The 19,367-nt window shown below is 35.6% G+C and overlaps 1 protein-coding gene across 33 annotated transcripts in view; it reads left to right on the forward strand.

The window, feature by feature from the left end:
- CLASP1 (cytoplasmic linker associated protein 1) overlaps positions 1 to 18,943 on the forward strand; it is a 231,758-nt gene extending 212,815 nt beyond the window's left edge. For all 33 annotated transcript variants that reach the window (XM_087950241.1, XM_087950266.1, XM_087950267.1 and 30 more), the window contains 3 exons: positions 3,978 to 4,184; positions 14,393 to 14,509; positions 16,507 to 18,943. In XM_087950241.1, coding sequence (XP_087806367.1) covers positions 3,978 to 4,184; positions 14,393 to 14,509; positions 16,507 to 16,593 — 411 coding nt within the window. In that variant the 3' untranslated portion in view covers positions 16,594 to 18,943. The remainder of the gene's footprint in view (positions 1 to 3,977; positions 4,185 to 14,392; positions 14,510 to 16,506) is intronic.
- Positions 18,944 to 19,367: the final 424 nt, after the last annotated feature.

A 19,367-nucleotide genomic window follows, 5' to 3' on the forward strand; every position in this document is an offset into this window, starting at 1 on the left:
ATTGTCCATAAGTCAAAAATTTCAGATCCACCTACTTTGCAGATATTCCTTAAGCAGTGTTGTCATTTCCCCAACACAAAAAAAGGTTGCCATTTCTTGCCAGATGGCATTGCAGCTGGTGGTTTGTAATGTAATTGAATGTAAAGGAAGGAAGGAAGTGACAAATAAAATGAAATAAAGAATATGAAAACATTCAAGCTATTTCAATTCCTTATGTTTTATGTTTAACCCACACCAGATTTTCTTAAGGTGATTTTTTTTAAAAAAAAAAAACACCTAGCTTTAGTCCTGTATATATTTTTGCACATTTACATCATGACTCTCCAGATTTATTACAGGACTGTAATCTTTGTAACTGAAGGCAATTGAGTTAAGGGTATGCAGTTCTGTATAGAATAATGAAAACTTAAATATAGAAACAAAAGAGAGAGAGAGTGCTTTTGGTCATAGAATAGGAATAACAGAATAAGCTGCACTATACATCCATTTAGCTGTTTACAAGATTGTGGTTTTAAATACATGATGATTTACTCAGTTAAATAAGCAACATGGGAACAAAGGCATAATAATTGTTGTGAAAGGTCAGGAAATATTTAATCCTTTTAATAAATCAGTATGTCTTTATTATGTTCTCTTGGAATCAGAGTCTTCATACAACAACTTTCTGTGTATGTGTAGCCACAATTAGCAACAGTTGTAACAGATTTTGCGATAAAGCACTTGGACAAAACATTTTGTTCTTAAGGAGTGCCTTTGTTGGCAAGATTCTCCCTACTGTGCATTCTTATTGTCTCTCCTTTGACTTTGTGCCCTTGTCCTTTTCTTTGTGAATTACCTGTGCAAATGATTGAGAAAGCTTGCCATCTCCAGCGTCATTTATTTTGGTTAAATTTTTGTATAAACTTTTTGCATTGCAGCTGGTGGTTTGTAATGTAATTGAATGGGAAGGAAGGAAGGAAGGAAAGCTTTATTTGTTTTTTGTACTTTGAAAGGAAGAAAAGGTTTGTTGAATATTGGCAATTGAAAGAGCTGTAGGGTAAATTTTTCTCTTTTTTTCCCCATCTTGCTTTTAGAGGCTTATCTTTTCCTATTTCTAGAAAAATGGTCAGTCTGACATATCTTATTCATTGTACTATGGAACTTACATTCAAGAGAATTATTGTACCCAAGTTGTGCTTTTTTATTAATAGAAGTGGTGGGTCCTATTCCATATATCTCTGAGCCTGGCTTTGCTAGTCTCAGAGATATATGGAATAGACCTCACTGGAGAAATTTATAATAATGAAAAGGCCAGATTCCAATAGAAATATTTAAGAGACACAATAGTACTTCTTTGAGAGAACTTAGCATTTATTTCTACAGTATTTTCTTTCTTCTTTTTTAAAATAAATCATCCACTGATAAAAGGGCCTCTCTTTTAATAACTGACAAGTTTGCGGTGCATTTTAATGGCAAATATTGTTGAAAATCTTTCAAACAATGTCTAATGAACCAGCACTGTCTACATATTCTCAAAGAAAACTGGTAGTTAGTAAGAGAGGTTTAAACTTAAGGAAGCAGTGCTGAAATCTTCTTCAAAAAGATTTTTCATTCCGTTTGTTTAATATTTTTTATTTGAAGAAAGATTTTTACAGTTAATCCAGAATATATATATATATATATATATATATATATATATATATATATATATATATATATATATATATATATATATATATTTTTTAAAAAAACCAACCCCCCCCCCCCCCCGAGAGTACAGCAATTAGCCTGTAATTTCCTGGATCTCCAACATCCCTTTTACAATGATATTATCATACACTTTTCAGTACTCAAAACAACTGATCGTAAAACTGTTGTAAAGTTCTGCAATTTTAAATAACTTTGCTTTAATACAACTTCCTTTATTTACCACATTGTGCCTCAAGTCCTTGGACTAATTTCCTAAAATTAACTAAATTACGATTAGTACTGTCCTTTATCTTTTGTATTGAAAACAGACACAAATAATTGTTATAATTCTGCTTGTCTGCTTTTATTATTCCTTTTCTTTTATTGTCATCCAATTGCCTCCTTTTATCTTTTTCTCCTTTTGACATATTTAAATATTTTTATTGTTTATTATTAGCAACACAATACTTTTTTGTGTTTTTATTTGCTTGCTTTTCCTTAGCAGAACTATTCTTTTTTGTTCTCATTTTAGAAGGATTTCCATTTCTTAAGGAATATCCATTTCTTGGATTCAATATCTAGCGTATGCTGTCCATTCTACTATTTTATTATGTTGTAGTAATGAAAACAAGGAAATAAGGGTATAAACCTTGGACCCAGGATAGATATTGTTTGTCTGGCCAAAGGCTGAGTTCTTTTTTTTTAATGTTTACTCTAATTTGGGTTATCATTCTGGGAAAGAAATGACAACCACTCCCCTGCTTTGTCTTCTTCTTATTTAAATACTCATGGATTGTGAGTGTTTACTTAGGCTTTTATTGAGCTAAAAGGAAATATACTAAAATTTTAGTATATTCTCAGTATATTTTCTTCCAAAAATTTTGGAATTAACCATTTGTCTGAAGTATATGTCTAGAAATCATATTCAGAAGAATGGCTGTCCTATTGGTCAAGATCTTACCTTGAACACTACTTCCAAGTCAGAACATCACACTTAATATGGTGGATTCACACAACCCGAAACTACACAAAAAAAGGATCAGAATGACATTGGGAGCTTACATTCTAGAACTGAATCTTTAGCTTTTCAAAAAGTCAACTGGAAGGAGAATGCAGTAGCCTTCTTCAGGCACCTAAAAGCTCAGAAGGGAATCCTGACTTGTTCTCTGTTGTTCCAAAGTGTAGGACATGGACTAACGATTAAATTGCAGGAAGTTACACTCAAGTGTAGGTTAGGACACAGAAATAATTTTCCTAATAAGACCACCTAAACAGTAGAATTTCCCTTTGCTTTAAGCAAAGGCTGGATAGAAGATCACAAAGTTGGACTTGACGAGCTCACTGGGTCTTTCCCATTTTTTGATTTTGTATAATTTTACAATGCAGAATTATCAAAATAAGTTAACATTATCTATATTCTATATTTTTGGGCTTCATTTTATACTTCCAGCAGCCTTTACTCTAATGAGTGTACAGTAGCCAAACTGTATTTTCTTCTTTATATTATGTTTGTACCAGTTATTATGAGTGAAATGAATGAAATAAATACACACAACATGTATGGAAGAGTACATATATGGGAGCTGTATGCATATATATTTATGTTATGGATGATTTAGAATGCCATTGAAAGAAAATGTATTGCTACTAACATATTTAATCTGTTGAACAAGTGACTGAATAAAAATATTGAAGACATTGATTCACATCTGAATAACATTAGAATAGGCGGCTGTATTGCTGTGCAAAAATCTATCCTGTGCTGCACAATTCCTTCTGCAGCTGTTACATATGTATATAGAATATGCAAACCAGAATAAATTCTGGGTAGAAAATTCACCTTTTTATTTATGCTGGATATCTGAATACATTTAGACCAAAAAAAGCATTTTGACAGATATATTAATTTGCTCTCCGCTTATTACAAGGAAGATCTTCAGTTATCATCATACCCTAAAATGCAGAATATACAAGTTTAAGAAAAGTCATTGGAATCAAAGTATGATGATGCCTATTTTCTCCTTATGTTTCCTTCAACAGTACATCATTCTGCAATAATTAATTCTTCTTATATGTTTTGTAAATGCAGGACTAAGTTTCCCATGCTCACCCACTGTTGACGGCAATGGCAGCATTTTTATAGTGTCCTGATAGAAAAATATATTCAGAAATATTCAGTTACTGAGACAATCAATATAATATAATAAGCTTGCAGTTGCCTATACCCGTGGTTCTCAAGGATGGAAAGGTATTACTTTTTGTAATGCCGTAACTTTAACATTTCTCCATGCTTGCCTTTCTCACTATAGGTTGTGAGAGCTGCCGAGGAAGCTGCTTCCACTCTGGCTAGTTCCATCCATCCAGAACAGTGCATCAAAGTGCTTTGTCCCATCATTCAAACAGCTGACTATCCAATTAATCTGGCTGCTATTAAAATGCAAACGAAAGTCATTGAAAGAATCTCAAAGGAGTCATTGCATCAGCTCCTACAAGACATCATCCCTGGATTGTTGCAGGTATGCATCTATGTATGGAATTGTTCAGTTGCTCCAAGCAGCAAATATCATTTTTATTTATTTTATGTTGATGTCTCACAAATTATAAGTCTTGCTAAATGGAATGAAATAATAATAGGAAATTAGAATGAAATGCATTTTCAGTGCAAATTAGGAGCCTTTGGGCTAAGGACCTGTTTCAACCTTAAGTCCATCCAAAGCCACCACCACTCTTTCTGTCATTGCCAGCCATATTGCATCTTGTTGAGTAGAGAAGCAAATTGGGGGACAGAGATGGTAGAAACAAGTGTCTGTGGAATCAACTTTGATCCACCTGCATCCTTTCTGTGGCTCCACAGAACAACTACTCTTGGTTTGAAAAACCATGCTCTTTTGTATGGAACATGTCTTTGCACAGAAAAAAAAAATGGATGGCTTCAAGGGCCAGTCCCAAAGGTGCTCTTTCAAGAGGTAACTGGACTTTCTTGTTTTTCTTTGAAGACCTTTTGCTTCTCATCCAAGAAGCTTCTTGGATGAGAAGCTAAATGTCTTCAGAGAAAAACAACCGTGGACAACCGTGGAGGACTGAGAATCTCCATAGACTTCATGGCCAGTGGAGGATTCCTCTCCAATCCTCCCACACTCATCCCTGTTCTAAACTTAAAAACTCTTTATTGAACCAGTCTTTCTGCTTCTTTCCCATTGCTGCCTTAATAGCCTTTAGATGTGGCAACCAGTAAGACCTCCAACTCTTAAAAAAATTTTCAGACTATGTTTGCTATTTTCAGACAGCAGTCAGAGAATGGTTGCATTTCCTTTACCATCTTCACTAAAGATTTCATTCAGACAAGTTTTTGTTTATTTAGAGAAATTCATCCTGGAAACTTTCAAAAGTACAATCAGAAGAGTCACTCTGAACCTCCCTAGTTGTTTGATGAAGAAAGGTCAGTTTCTGCTAAAGGGTTACAGATAGTAAATTCTAATCCTGTGAGTGTTCAAGTAAATTTCTTGGAGTCTGCTTCTCTGTGTCTTTCCTCCCCCTTCATCTGAGGCATAAGGCTTTTTACAGTCAATCTTAGCATCTGATAAGTTTCTCTCTGTTTTTAACTGACAGTTTATGAATCACCTCTCCAGTAAAAGGCTTGAAGCAGTGAAGGGAAAAGTTAATATAAACTCTGAGAATACAGACATTGTGTTGGTCAGGTTCCAGAGAAATCCTTCATTTGCACTCATTGTCTTTCTTGCCTCATGCAGGCTAATTGAAGGTTGAAATATCTCACCTGATTTATTGTAGTTTTTCCTCCTCAACCAGCTTGCTTAAGGACAGGTTCTCCTGTCTTCTTTCTCTGTTCTATCTCATGGGGTGAACAGATACTGTAGTAGCTCTGAAATGGCAGTTGGAGGAGAAAAGGACCTTTCAGACATTTCCAAGTTCCTTTGTTCCATTGTAAGACTCCAAAGGCCATTTTTCATGTTTTGAAAATGATTTGGGTTTTTTTATACAGGTTAGCTTGTATTATATACTTTATCTCTGAACTACTTGTTCAGCTGTTCTTATTAGTCCTTCCTTGCTCCCTGTGTCAGATCTTCTGACTGAATGTTTTAGGTTGCATGTTTGAAAATCAGTTCATTTTATGTCTTTTAGTCATTCAGCATGAAAGTGTCCATGAGTTTAGTAACTTCAAGATATATTACATAGTGGTACATAATGATTTTATCCATTTAAAAGAGTGTCTAACAAAATACAAGGTACCTTATTGATCTGTCTGGTTTTGTTAAGGAACATGTACTTGCTTTAGAAATAAATGAAATTCTTCCTATATGCCCTATGAGAGAATATCCTTTGTAAGGTCTCACATAATGCTAAACTTTTCTTTTCACTGAGATGCTAACTGACAAAGTATGCTGTCTTATTTTGGGTGACACTAAGGACATTGAAGGGTGAATATTGTTGAAATGCAGTTTTGCCAAACAGTAAAATAAAGCAGAAGATGAAGCATTCCGTCTGGGTAAATCAGCTTTGGGGGTGAAGGCGTGGAAGCAGCACCTGAACTTAAAGAAAAAAAAAATACTAAGTTGCTTACCAGAGACTGAAGTCAAAGCAAGGCCACAAAGATGTTGAATGGGTTACACTTCGGCTATGTGATCAGCTTGATTCCCCCCTCCTCCCCCATTTTTTTTTTCAGTTGGTTTGTCATAGTTCATGGAATTAATAGAAATCATAAAAACTATGTAAAGAAACATGGAGTTGTGTAAGTTAGGGCAGCAAGTCATCTTGTCAAACTGGAATAAGATATTATGCATTACAGGAACTGGGCTTGGCTAGTCTAGTAAAGAGAAGGACCAGGGGAGACATGATAGCAGTCTCCCAATATTTGAGGGGCTGCCACAGAGAGGAAGGGACCAAGCTATTTTCTAAAGCACCTGTGGGCCAGACAAGGAATAATGGATGGAAACTGAACAAGGAGAGATTTAACCTGGAAATAAGGAGAAACTTTCTGACAGTGAGAACAATCAACCAATGGAACAGCTTGCCCTCGGAAGTTGTGGGAGCGCCATCAGTTGAGACTTTCAAGAAGAGATTGATCTGCCATCTGTCAGAAATGGTGTAGGGTCTCTGTTAGGGTTTGGGAATTAACCCCTAGAAGAGTATTGCAGCAGTAGTCAAGCCAGGCAACCAAAGGAGAGCGGAAGGGCCCCAGAGTATACACACACTGAACACAAACACTGTTTGTAGTTTAAATAGTTTTTAATCCAGTTAGAGTTTAAGCATTGTCATTCAGTCCATTAAGTCATTCACAGTATTTCCATCCAGTAAGACTCACTAGTATAGTCCAAGTTAAGAGTCCTTGCAATATCTTTATCAGCCGATAAAGATATCTTCTCCTCCTCCGGTTTCACTCTTCAGAGAAACAAACGCTGGATATTCAGTAGAATTACGCAGTAAATCAGCAAACAGTAGCAAACAATAACAGTTCAGTCACAGGCACTCACAGTCAGTAATCTCAGTTAGTCGCAGCAGCACACAGTTACAGTTACAGACAGCTTTCCAGCTTCTAATGCTTCCTTATATTGTAACTTCTAACCGCACCCTTAATCGGCTAATTGCCTGCTGCATTGTGCTTAAAGTGATAAGCACTTAAACCATGATATCTAAGTTTTATATATTTATTCACCCAAACCATATTTGGTATCAATGTTATACCTAACATACTCCCCTTTTGGGTGAAATAAATATATAATACCTTACAATCTAATCCCATATTTTTCACAACTCTCCTGGTGCTTACTGGCACCTTGGGCTTTAGTAAAATTATCAGCTAAATTGTCCTCCGACATACAGTACTCTAGCTGAATCATCTTACTTCTTACAGATTGTCTCACGTTTAGGTATCTTAGATCTGTATGCTTGCTCCTTGTTTTTACTCCAATATTTGTGGCCATTTGAATTGCTGCCTGATTATCTTCATGTATAATTATAGGATAATCTACAGTTATACCTATATCAATTAACATTTGTTTATACATTATTAATTCTGTACATAACAATGATAAACAGGAGAATTCTGCCTCCATAGTAGACAAACTTATATGCTGTTGTCTTATTGACTTCCAGCCTATTAATGTCTTACCCAGCATTATGGCTGTTCCTGAAGTCGACTTTCTAGTGTCTCTTTCTGATGCAAAGCTAGCATCTGCATAAGCACTCAGAATTAAATCACCCTTTGGTTCTAAATACAATGAATAATTCATTGTCTTTTAAGATATCTTAATATCCTCTTAGCTACAATCCAGTGTCTTTCACATGGTGCAGAATTGAATCTAGCCAACTGATTCACGCAGTACGATATATCTGGTCTAGACCAATTACTAATATAACTCAAACTACCAATTAAAGATTGATAAATCACCTTATCAAACTCAGGGCTTTGTACATCAGTGTTGCTAAACTCCTGACTCATTGGAGTCTTAGCTGGCTTACAAAGCTCCATCTTGTAATCTTTTAGCAATTTGCTTATCTTATCTTCCTGAGATATCTTAAAACCTTTCCTTGTTTTCTTTATATTCAAACCGAGATACTTCTTTATCTCCCTAATTGCTTGATCTTTATTCTCTTTCCTAATGATGCTATTATTTTATTTGCTTCATCATTAGTTTCAGTAATCAATGCAATGTCATCTGTGAATAGTAATAATAATGATACTTTCCCATTTGTCTCCCTCTTAAACAGACATGGATCGGCTAAACCAGCTTTAAATCCTATATTGTCTAGTTCCTTTACAATATACTGGTTCCATTCATAGCCTGATTGTTTTAGACCATAGAGGCTTTTCTTTAACAACCAACAATCATTATTATCCTTATTTTCACTTTTAATACCAACAGGTTTTTTCATATAAATAGTATGTTTTAATGGGGCGTGCAAGTAAGCAGTTTCCACATCTAGATGGTTAACTATATAGTTTTTACTAGCTGCCCACACTAAAGCTGCCCTCAAGGTTGCTGCCTTAAGACTAGGTGCAAACACCTCATCATAGTCATTAGCATTCTGCCTAAAACCTTGGGCTACTAACCTTGCCTTATGGATTAAATTACCATCCTTATCTGTTTTTACCTTAAATATCCATTTGCAGCCAATGGATTTCTTTCCTGCAGGTAATTTGGCATTTTCATACACTTTCATATCACTTAATGAATTCAGTTCCTTATTCATTGCTGCATACCATTTTTCTTTTTCCTTAGTAGGATACTTTTTAATTTCTTCTACAGAATTAGGAACTTGATTAATCTGGCACACTGTGTTAGCCTGGTACCTATCAGGCGGTCTAGATACACGTGTAGTTCTTCTGGGAATTACAGGGCTTACAGGAGGACTTTGTTGAACTACTACCTGTTCATCTTCCTCATCCTGTTCAGCTATTGAATCTGTTTCTTCCTTTATGGGCACTATTTCATCCTGTATTTGTCTCTTTACTTTATTTTTAAAGTTACAGGGATAACTAATGGGATTTCTATAGGATTCAATAATTACATCTTTATTGGCATCCTGTTCTAATTTCTCCCATCCTTCATGTTCTAGAAATTGGGCACTAGCACTACATAACACTTTAGATGTGCCTTTCTCCCAAAATCTATATGCCCTATGGTTTGCCTGATAACCAACGAAGAAAAATCTTTTAGCTCTATGTTGCCCTTTTTTCTGAGTTGTGCAGGAATATGCACCCATGCTGGTGCACCAAATGTGTGCAGGTAACTTAGGTCAGGTTTCCTGCCATGCCACCTGGTGAATGGTATTTCACCTGTTGTTGTATTAACAACGTTGTTTAATATGTTATTAGCACACATTGTAGCCTCCCCACAAAGAATCAGGTAACCCAGAATCATTTAACATTGTTCTAACCATTGCCTGTAGTGTTTGGCCTCTTCTTTCAATAAAAGCGTTATGTTCTGGCCTGTATGGAGCAGACTTCTTATGCTCTATTCCAGCTACCTTAAGTCTGTTCTGGAATTTGTTATTAATAAATTCCGTACCATTATCTGTCACCAGGGTTATCAGTTGCCGTTTAGACTTTCTTTCAGCAAACCTAAGCCAATTGAAAAATGTTGATATGTTTCAGTTTTGCTTTTCATTAAATAGCAAAACCCATATCTAGAATAATGGTCCATAATGCTCAGTATATATCTAGCACCCCCATACTGGGTTTCTTTGGACCTATTATGTCTGCAAATACTACTTCTAAAGGTTCTTTTGTTTTGAAACCATTTAGCCTATTTGCAGGCAATACCTTGCTCTTATCTTCACAGCAAACATTACAACGCAAATATTTATCACAAGGTTTTAACCTTATTCCTTCAGATAACTCAACTGTACGTTTTAGCATTTTAAAATTTACATGCCCCAAACGCCTATGCAATAAATGGATACATTCTTCATGAGGCTTTATATTATTAAATACAGTTTGAGCCTCCCTTTCTTACTATTATCTAAGACATATAATGTTCCATTTAAAGCTGCAGTTACCCTTTTGTTATCTTTTTCAATTATGCAATTATTATCCTTAAAAGTAATTACATAACCTAATTTATCTAATACCCTTACTGAAAGCAAATTAAACTTTAGTTGCGGTACATACAACATTTTTATATCCTGGTTTATGTACGGACAACGTGCAAAACCTTGACCTTTCGCTTTCAGGTTCCAGCCATTAGCAAGAGATATATGTTGAGAACTTGTAGACATTTTTATAAATTTTGTCTTATCTCTTGTGATGCAGTGGGATGCGCCACTGTCAACCACCCATAAATTATTCTTCACATCAGAGTTGCTAAACGTGGCTAGTTCAAATGCTTTCTTTGGCTTTTTTACATTCTGGCTTTTTCTCTTTTTGCAGAATCTTGCCAAATGTCCTCTGCCTCCACAATTAAAACACTTTTTAATTGTGTATGCCGTTGAAGATAAATTCTCTTCTTCCAGGTGCTTTACTTTGCTTTGCTGGTTTCTTACAGGCTTTGAAGATAATTTCTCTTCTTTCTTATCTTCTCTCAGCTCGTCACGCTCACGCCTTCTTCTGGCTTCTTCTAGTAGCCTGCCTGTAATCTCGGTTAATGAGAGGCTTTCTTTTGGCAATACTTCCAACGAAGTCACATAGTCATCATAGCTTTGATCTAATGAAGATAATATTATGTAGACTTGTTGCAGTTCATTAAATATAAGCTCTTTTTCTTGCAAATCTTGAAAAATGCTCTTCATACAGTTTAAATGAACTAACATATCTCCATTCGTCTGAAGATGCATTCGAAAAAGCTTCCGTGTAAGATTTATATGTGCTCCTACACTGTCCCGAACATAAATCTTCCTGAGGTTCTCCCAGCAGTTTGCAGCATTTTCTTCTCCACGAATATGGACAAGCTGCTGATCACAGAGAGTCAGTCCTATGATGCATAAAGCCTGCTCATTTTTCAGTTTAAAGTCTTGTAACTTTTCTTTATCATCATCATTAGCAGGATCCCAGCTACTCACATCTGGTGGGTTTGCTATAATGTCCCACAAACCTTCTCTGCGTAGAAGTAAACTACATTTCATTGACCATGAAACATAGTTTGTTCCATCCAGCCTGGATATCATGGACAGTTGTGACAAATTTACTTGTGCCATTACTCTTCAGATATTTTGACTATTTTAAACTAATTAAAACAGTTTGTTTTTTACAGTAATGTGCAACTCACACCAACTCTCTCTGCTATATCCTGGTTAGTTAGACTATGCTGCTGGGCCCATAACCAATGTTAGGGTTTGGGAATTAACCCTAGAAGAGTATTGCAGCAGTAGTCAAGCCAGGCAACCAAAGGAGAGCGGAAGGGCCCCAGAGTATACACACACTGAACACAAACACTGTTTGTAGTTTAAATAGTTTTTAATCCAGTTAGAGTTTAAGCATTGTCATTCAGTCCATTAAGTCATTCACAGTATTTCCATCCAGTAAGACTCACTAGTATAGTCCAAGTTAAGAGTCCTTGCAATATCTTTATCAGCCGATAAAGATATCTTCTCCTCCTCCGGTTTCACTCTTCAGAGAAACAAACGCTGGATATTCAGTAGAATTACGCAGTAAATCAGCAAACAGTAGCAAACAATAACAGTTCAGTCACAGGCACTCACAGTCAGTAATCTCAGTTAGTCGCAGCAGCACACAGTTACAGTTACAGACAGCTTTCCAGCTTCTAATGCTTCCTTATATTGTAACTTCTAACCGCACCCTTAATCGGCTAATTGCCTGCTGCATTGTGCTTAAAGTGATAAGCACTTAAACCATGATATCTAAGTTTTATATATTTATTCACCCAAACCATATTTGGTATCAATGTTATACCTAACAGTCTCCCACTTAGGTGGGGGGTTGGACTAGATGACCTACAAGGTCCCTTCCAACTCTGATTATCCGTTATCTGTTAAATGTGTAAAAATGTAAAACATGGCTTGCCTTATGAATAGTGTTCCCCAGCAAGGACTGTCCTAGTATCAGATAAGAAGGGGGGGGGAACTAAATGTATGGGCTGAAAATCCTTCTCCCAACAGAGGTCACTCTGAGCCCAAGGCATAAGCAAACCATAAGCTCAATATACCTCTTTCTGTTTTATTATTATCTTTTCAAAGAATGATTTAATAGAATATTTTACAATTATTATTTAATGGCTGTGTACAAGCCAGATGCCTTTTGGTGAAGCTCTGCTTTAACAGAAGGAATATAGCCATTCTTGTAATTTAAATCAGGTATGCACAACTTACTTTCTGTCATATTGCCACATAAAATCTGTCATGAACCAAACTGCATGCAATTGATTAAAAAAAGAAGTTACCATATTCTATTTATTTCAAACCTTCTTTTCTTTCCACACAGACTGTCAAGGGAAGGTAGATAATTTTACCAGGGATCTGAACTGATTCATTGTAAAATACGTATAAAATTAGACTAGAGGGCTGCATAAAACCAAGCAATGGGACAATATACTTATGTGTGTGTTTGTTTATCTGCCGTATTTTATTTGACAGAGCAGTCTCTCCAAATAGCAAGCAATAGACCTACATGTTGTGATTTCTTCTCTCCCATACCATAGTTCCTACATTTTATTATAAAATTAAAGCAGCCTAACAACTATATAATAAATTGGAAACGTTTGCCTATTGATAGCAATTAATCATTTAATTACAAATAAAATTCCAGATAAATTTCTTTCCCAAATACTGCTGAATTAGGTCTGTGTTTTGGACTGTACCAATGGATTACTTTAATCATTAGCTTTTCTTCAGACTTAAATCTTAAACAAGCATGTGCAACTTCATTATATTCTGATCATTCCTAATTGTGACCTGAGCTGGTAAATACAAAAGAATAATATTCAAATAGCTCCACTAAGAAAACTAAGGTAGGGAAGAAGATGAAAATCTGAAAGCTAAAAAGACAAGTAATCAAACTTAATCAGTGGGAGCGCAATACATTGAATAACCACAGATTTTGAGTTTGTTTTGGAGAAACAGAATGAAAAAGCCGTAGAAAAAGTATGGGAACTGTATCTGTTTAAATAGGGCTAAATGTTATTGAACTTAAGTGTCGCACTTAAAATTTGGTCCTAATACTACTTTAATTTCCATTTTTCTGCCCCTTGGCAGGCCATTCAACTATTAATATTGTACTTTAAAAGATGCATTATTACAGCAAAATTACTTAGAATCCCGGTTAGTATTTGAGTTTTGAAAACTGCAAGTATAGGAATTCTTTACAACATAAGGTTGATTTGGCTTTCCTGGAATTAATTAGCCACAATGCTGCATTATAAAGCTGAATGAGTTTCTGTTTGTCTGCTGGAAGCTAACAGGTTACAGCTAAAAAAATTGAACCATCATAAATATGAGTCAGTTGCCAAGCATTTAGGGGGCGTGCATAAGCGCACCAACGTGCCTACCGTCCCTGTCCTATTGTTTCTCTTATTCTTCTTTTATTTTTCTTATATGTACCCATTTCATGTATTCACAACTATGTATACACTTATACTTATTATCTTGTAAACAATTGGCAAATCAAATAAATAAATAAATAAAAATAAATCCAAATTTTGATCACATGACCATGGAGAAGCTGCAATGGTAGTAAGTGTGAAAAATGATCTTAAGTTACTTTTTTCAGTGATGTTGTAACTTAGAACAGTCACTAAATGAACTGTTTTAAGTGGAGGACTACCTGTATTTAATTAACTGGGCTCATATGTCATTCTAGTCACTACCAACCCTGAGTGGCTTCTGTACTTAAAATATGTAAACAGGATTAAAATAATAGACAAGCCCATATCCTATACAGAATAATAATAATGATAATATAACTATTTTGTCATGGATCAAAACAACACTAATCAAATAAACAAACCTAGTTACCCAACCATATATATGTGTATTCGATGTATTGCATATGTATGTATCAGTAAACCTGTTGTCACTTTTGCTTTTAAACTGCAGTAGAGTCTGTTTGCAGTGATGCAATAAATACTCTATACTTCTTTTAAAAAAAGCACAGACAGATATGAACAGAGATACAGCAGTTTTGAGGGGGGTTATACTTAATATATCTCCTTGGGGGGGGGGGAATGCCATGTATCCGTCTCATTCGTCGTTTGAGTTTCCTAAATTGAAAGAAAAGTGTTTTTTGATTCTCATAGAGTTGATGTCTTGCATCTAGGGTTATGACAACACGGAAAGCAGTGTTCGCAAAGCCAGTGTGTTTTGCCTCGTGGCCATCTATTCAGTGATTGGCGAAGAACTGAAGCCTCATCTTGCGCAACTGACCGGGAGCAAGGTATGTGTACCTCTGCTTCAAAATGTATTCATAGAATGAAGGGGGGCAAGTCTTGAAATTGATAACTGAGGTTCCCCTCCAAAATGACATGAAATAAATGCATATCTCAGTCACTGATTTTAGTGGGTTGCTAGTTTTATGAATGGCAAAGTGTCTCCTTTACAAATATGTCTTTGAATCAGCTAAACAAGTGACTTCAGTTTGTCACGCTTTTGGCAAATTTACACATAGAGCATTGTGACTTACCCAAAATAGCAAAGAACAATTGGAGAACCAAACTGGAAAAAAAGTTTATTTAATCATTTTGAAATCATAAGAAGCATACTTGGCATTTCTTAAAACCTGAAACCATTTACTTATTTAATGTAGGATATTCTAGTTCCAAATTTCTTACATATTATCCAAATTTATTTTGATTTCTTTTTAAATGTGTTGAGCATATTTGAATGCATAAACTGAAGTGCTTTGAAGATGTTACCTAGTTTGGTAATGAAATGTCTCTCCCCCTCCCCTCCCCCCCAAAAAAAGATCAAAGACCATCCAAATAATTACGAAACAAAGCAACTTTTATTCAGATTTTTGTCATTTTGCTGTTTTTTATCGATTGGGTTCCTTTTGTGTTCTTTCAAAAAAATTTAGAAGGTTGTTAAGAAATGATTAAGAGTATCTATCTATTTTTATTCTGTGTTTTCCAATATAATCAAGCACTTGTCAGAATTTTAAAGAAGCCAATTAACAGCTGCTTAAATGAACCCACACTGAAATACTACTGAAGCAGAAGGATTAAAATAATATTTTATCCCATAAAAAAATATACAGGCAATCAAAGTTTCTTATAACTTGCTCCAAGCATTTAATTAAAATTAGAAGAATGTTCTCTACATATATTAGTACTCTCTAATGCAATACACATTCTTTTAAAATGCCTGCTTTTTTTCTTACTGCAAAAACTCTTTTTGAATCCGGTGATTATAACAGCTGAAAACAACATTAAAGATGAATAGATGTATAGCTGAACAAATCAAGAAGGTAGGATTAGTGATGTGCAAATAACCTTTAACTGATTTTAAACAATTTGTTTTGAAACCTATTTTGAAATTTGGGCACTGACAAGATTCTACTAATGGCAGAAGAAGACAGAGCTCAAAGGTTTCTTTCAAACTTTGAAGACCACCCATTCTTACTTTCCTATAAAATAATGCCAGCCATAGTAAGAGACCAAATTCCTCTGCAGTGCCCAGGACATTCAAAAACAATACCCGGTATGCCAGGAGATGTGAAAGGGAGAATTGAGAATCAGCATGGGCATTAGGCACCTTGAAAAATATATCTTCTCAGAATGCCAACAGCCTCTTTGTTTCCATGGATGTTGGCAAGTAAACAAGGAGCTGGCTGCATTGATGCTCGTGAGAGTTAAGTCTGATGATCCTCAAAGAAATTTAAAACTAAACTTAAAACTCATCATCTTATGAGTGCCAAAGTTTCTTATGTATTTGTTTATGTGATCCTGATCCTGAATCTACTTACAACGGTTCATTCCTTAGAAACATCTCGCTCAGGATAGATGTGCTGAAATCTGAGAACACAATTGTAATGGGAATCTGATGGAAAAGTAGTGCAGTATCAGTTACACTTTATCATACATAAAAACTAATGAAGAGCATCTGGATTTGATCAGCCTGGCAAGCTTTCCGTTTTTGAACTTCAGAAATGAACAGTAGAAGCTAACATATGGATTTCTTATTGGTAACGACAAAAAAAATTCTACAATAAAAAATATTGAAAAATAATTTTTACAATTTTTATCAAGTGTGGAATTCCATCCACCCAAATAATACTGATACTGTTCTACATGCATAAACAATGCCCAATTTCGGTACCTGCCTCCTCGATTGTGGCAGTATACAAATAGTAAAAAATAAATAACAGTGACCTGCTCTGAAATGAAATAAAATAGCTTAAAAATGTGAACATTTCTCTTTTTTGTCCTTTTTCAGATGAAGCTGTTGAATTTGTATATAAAGAGAGCGCAGACGACCAACAGCAACAGCAGCTCATCCTCAGATGTTTCTACACACAGTTAATGGAGATCTTTGGACATATGTGTAGACATAGAAACAATCAGCTGTGCCTCTCAGAAACCTTCCCCTCATCAGCACGCACCATCTGCTGATGGAGGCCATGCAAATATTTATTGCAATCAGTATTTTTAGTCCTTTTAAAGCTTTTTATTGTAGGAGATTCTTGGAATTGAATATAAGGGAAGCAAGGCCTGGATTGCAGTTTTCATTAAAAACAAGGTAATAGTGTAATGTGGTTAAATGCATTACATACTGTTTGCTAAGATCTGAAGTAGTCCCAGAGATGCATAACACGTTCGTATTTTATCAAACATGTTTCTTTGATATTGACGGAGAGCTTGAATTTATATTAGACTATATTTGTATTATAGTCACACCTTTCACTAGCTACTCTAGTTCCCCCAATTTCTCAAGCATTGTTTTAAAAATGAGCTTAAAAGTTGGAATGGATTTGCATTTGTTTTCAGACACAATCTATCTATACAGGCTATAAAATCAAGCCGTTCCACTAGGTTTTTTTTTTTTTAACTAGAAAAAACCAATACCAATCACCTGTGTGACAAAGGTTATGAAAATTCAAGAAATCCCAAGCAAATATGCAGCAGTACAATCTATTCAGGGCAATGTGGTTAGTTTTGTAGAACCGATTCAAGAGCTGCCTCTGCATCGACAACTCAGTTTACAATTTCTTCTTGGTGTATTTCAACATATTTTTTTCCAAAATGTTTGAAATTGCAAACTACTCTTAATATTGATTCTAACCTACCTGACACAGCTTTACTGTTTGTTTGTTTGTTTTAACAGAGCTCTGTTTTGTTACAGTATTTATGGTATTCCTTCTGTGACAACAGATCTCTGTTAGCGTGCACTGAGCTTAGATGCACTGCAGTTGCCTGTATATTGGTCAAGACCTAATGTTGCTGTCAGAGAAAAGTGTCTCCTAGGAGATATGTGTGAAATTCTATTTCTGCTGCTTCGATGTTCCATGAGAAAATGTTCTTTTCAAAGCTCTGATTGGCTTCCTGGAGCTGCAACTCAGATAACCAGGCCTTTCTTCCTTAATAAAGGATTTCTTTCATTTGTCAACCACGTTCCTTAGTGTGACACTTGTTCTCTTAATTTTCACCTTCACTGATCAGGAGTCCTCTGAGTCCTTCAGGAGGATAGCCTTCTCCTCATCCAGTTCCTCAATAATTCAGTCAGCCTGAATTATTTATAATGGTCTTTTTCTGCACCTAACATATCTATCAAATTATTCCCATCTTAAGATTGATCATACCCATACCTTGATTATTGTTGGCAGTGCTCAAAGGGCTAGCTTAATCTGCAACAATTTGCTTTCTTTTAAAGCTGTACTCCTGGGGAATGTAAGATGTATTTAAATGCTCTGGGCAAAAGGATTCTTTAGCTACTACTACTCTGTCCATGCTGATGGAAGTAGATCTGCATGTTGCTGGCACACAAAAAAGCAAGAGCCGGTCCAAGTGTGCTCAGTTGCTTTGACTCTCGCTGCCTTTTGAGGCAGGGCTTTAACTTTTTGGAGAAAAACCAATGTGATTTCCTTCAGGGTCTTCTCCATTGACCCATTCCCCTTCCCTTTTCAGGCCATTATATCTGAAAATTCACAGGGCTCCACCTGCCTGATACTCGTTTGCTCAGATGGGGATGCCTCTGTTGTTCACAGGGCACATCAGCGTATCCAGGGCAGGAGTATACAAATCCATGCAATCCCTTTCACCATCCAAATCCTGTCCATTCCTTAATGTAGTGCTGAATTATTGGAGGCATGTGGCTTTCCTTTGAAAAGGTACACTATGTGTACTTGCTGGATTACAACACAACACAAGACTTTTCTATCACCCCCTGTTAGCTCTCGGCAACCTGCCTACGTAATGCACCACGCAACCTTGTCACATAAATCTTCTTTCTACCACCCTCTCAACCACTTTATTTATCAAGTGTAATGGTTCACCTAAAAGGACAACAAAGAAATATTTGTAGAATGCGGAAAAAAGTTTGCTAACAATAATAATGTTATAAATGGGAAGGGCAGGGTAACAAAGCTTATCAAACCAGTCAGCCATCAGAAAAAAAGTTTTTGGCACAGTGTTCATGCGCATGTATTTAATTTTAATTTTGGGTTGGTTGGTTTCTTTTGTTTCTTGCGCTTTGTCATGTTACATCCATATCTGTATTTATATCTTATTTGTTTCACTTTGAGTGTATCATGGCAAATGTACAGATGTTTTTATGTTAACATTTACATGATAGAATTTGCTAAAAAAATAATAATAATAAAACTTTCTGAGTTTGCCCTAGAATAAAAGAAAATAAATTTAAGTCCTTATGGGAACTTCTTTGCACAACTTCTTTGCATTTCCCTTAATGATGAAAAAGAACCTTTAAGATCATGTTGATGAAATGCTTGTACTGAACATAATTTCTTAATCTCCAAATCACATTTGAATCATACGTGCATATACTCTTAAATCTACGCAGGCTTTCAGAAAATAGCTGTGTGTTTGAGATCAGGTGTTTGGTTGGGGAACCATGACTATGGCATGAAAGATGCATCAGAAAGCAAGTTCTGCTTAATGCCAATCCAAATGGTCATTTTTATAGGGAAAACGAAGTGTAAAAATTACATGTTTACACCTAGAGTGCTATAGTAACATTCTATGAAATGGATCTGCCATCACAATCACAAAATTCCCTCCATATTCATGTTGGATGCATTTTTCTTGCACAAAATCTCTTCCACCTCAGCTACTTCACTG

Source organism: Notechis scutatus, chromosome 1 (genome assembly GCF_049901735.1).
Source record: "Notechis scutatus isolate UNSWTSFEM ecotype Mainland chromosome 1, rNotScu1.2, whole genome shotgun sequence".
In the NCBI taxonomy this organism is placed as follows: domain Eukaryota; kingdom Metazoa; phylum Chordata; class Lepidosauria; order Squamata; family Elapidae; genus Notechis; species Notechis scutatus.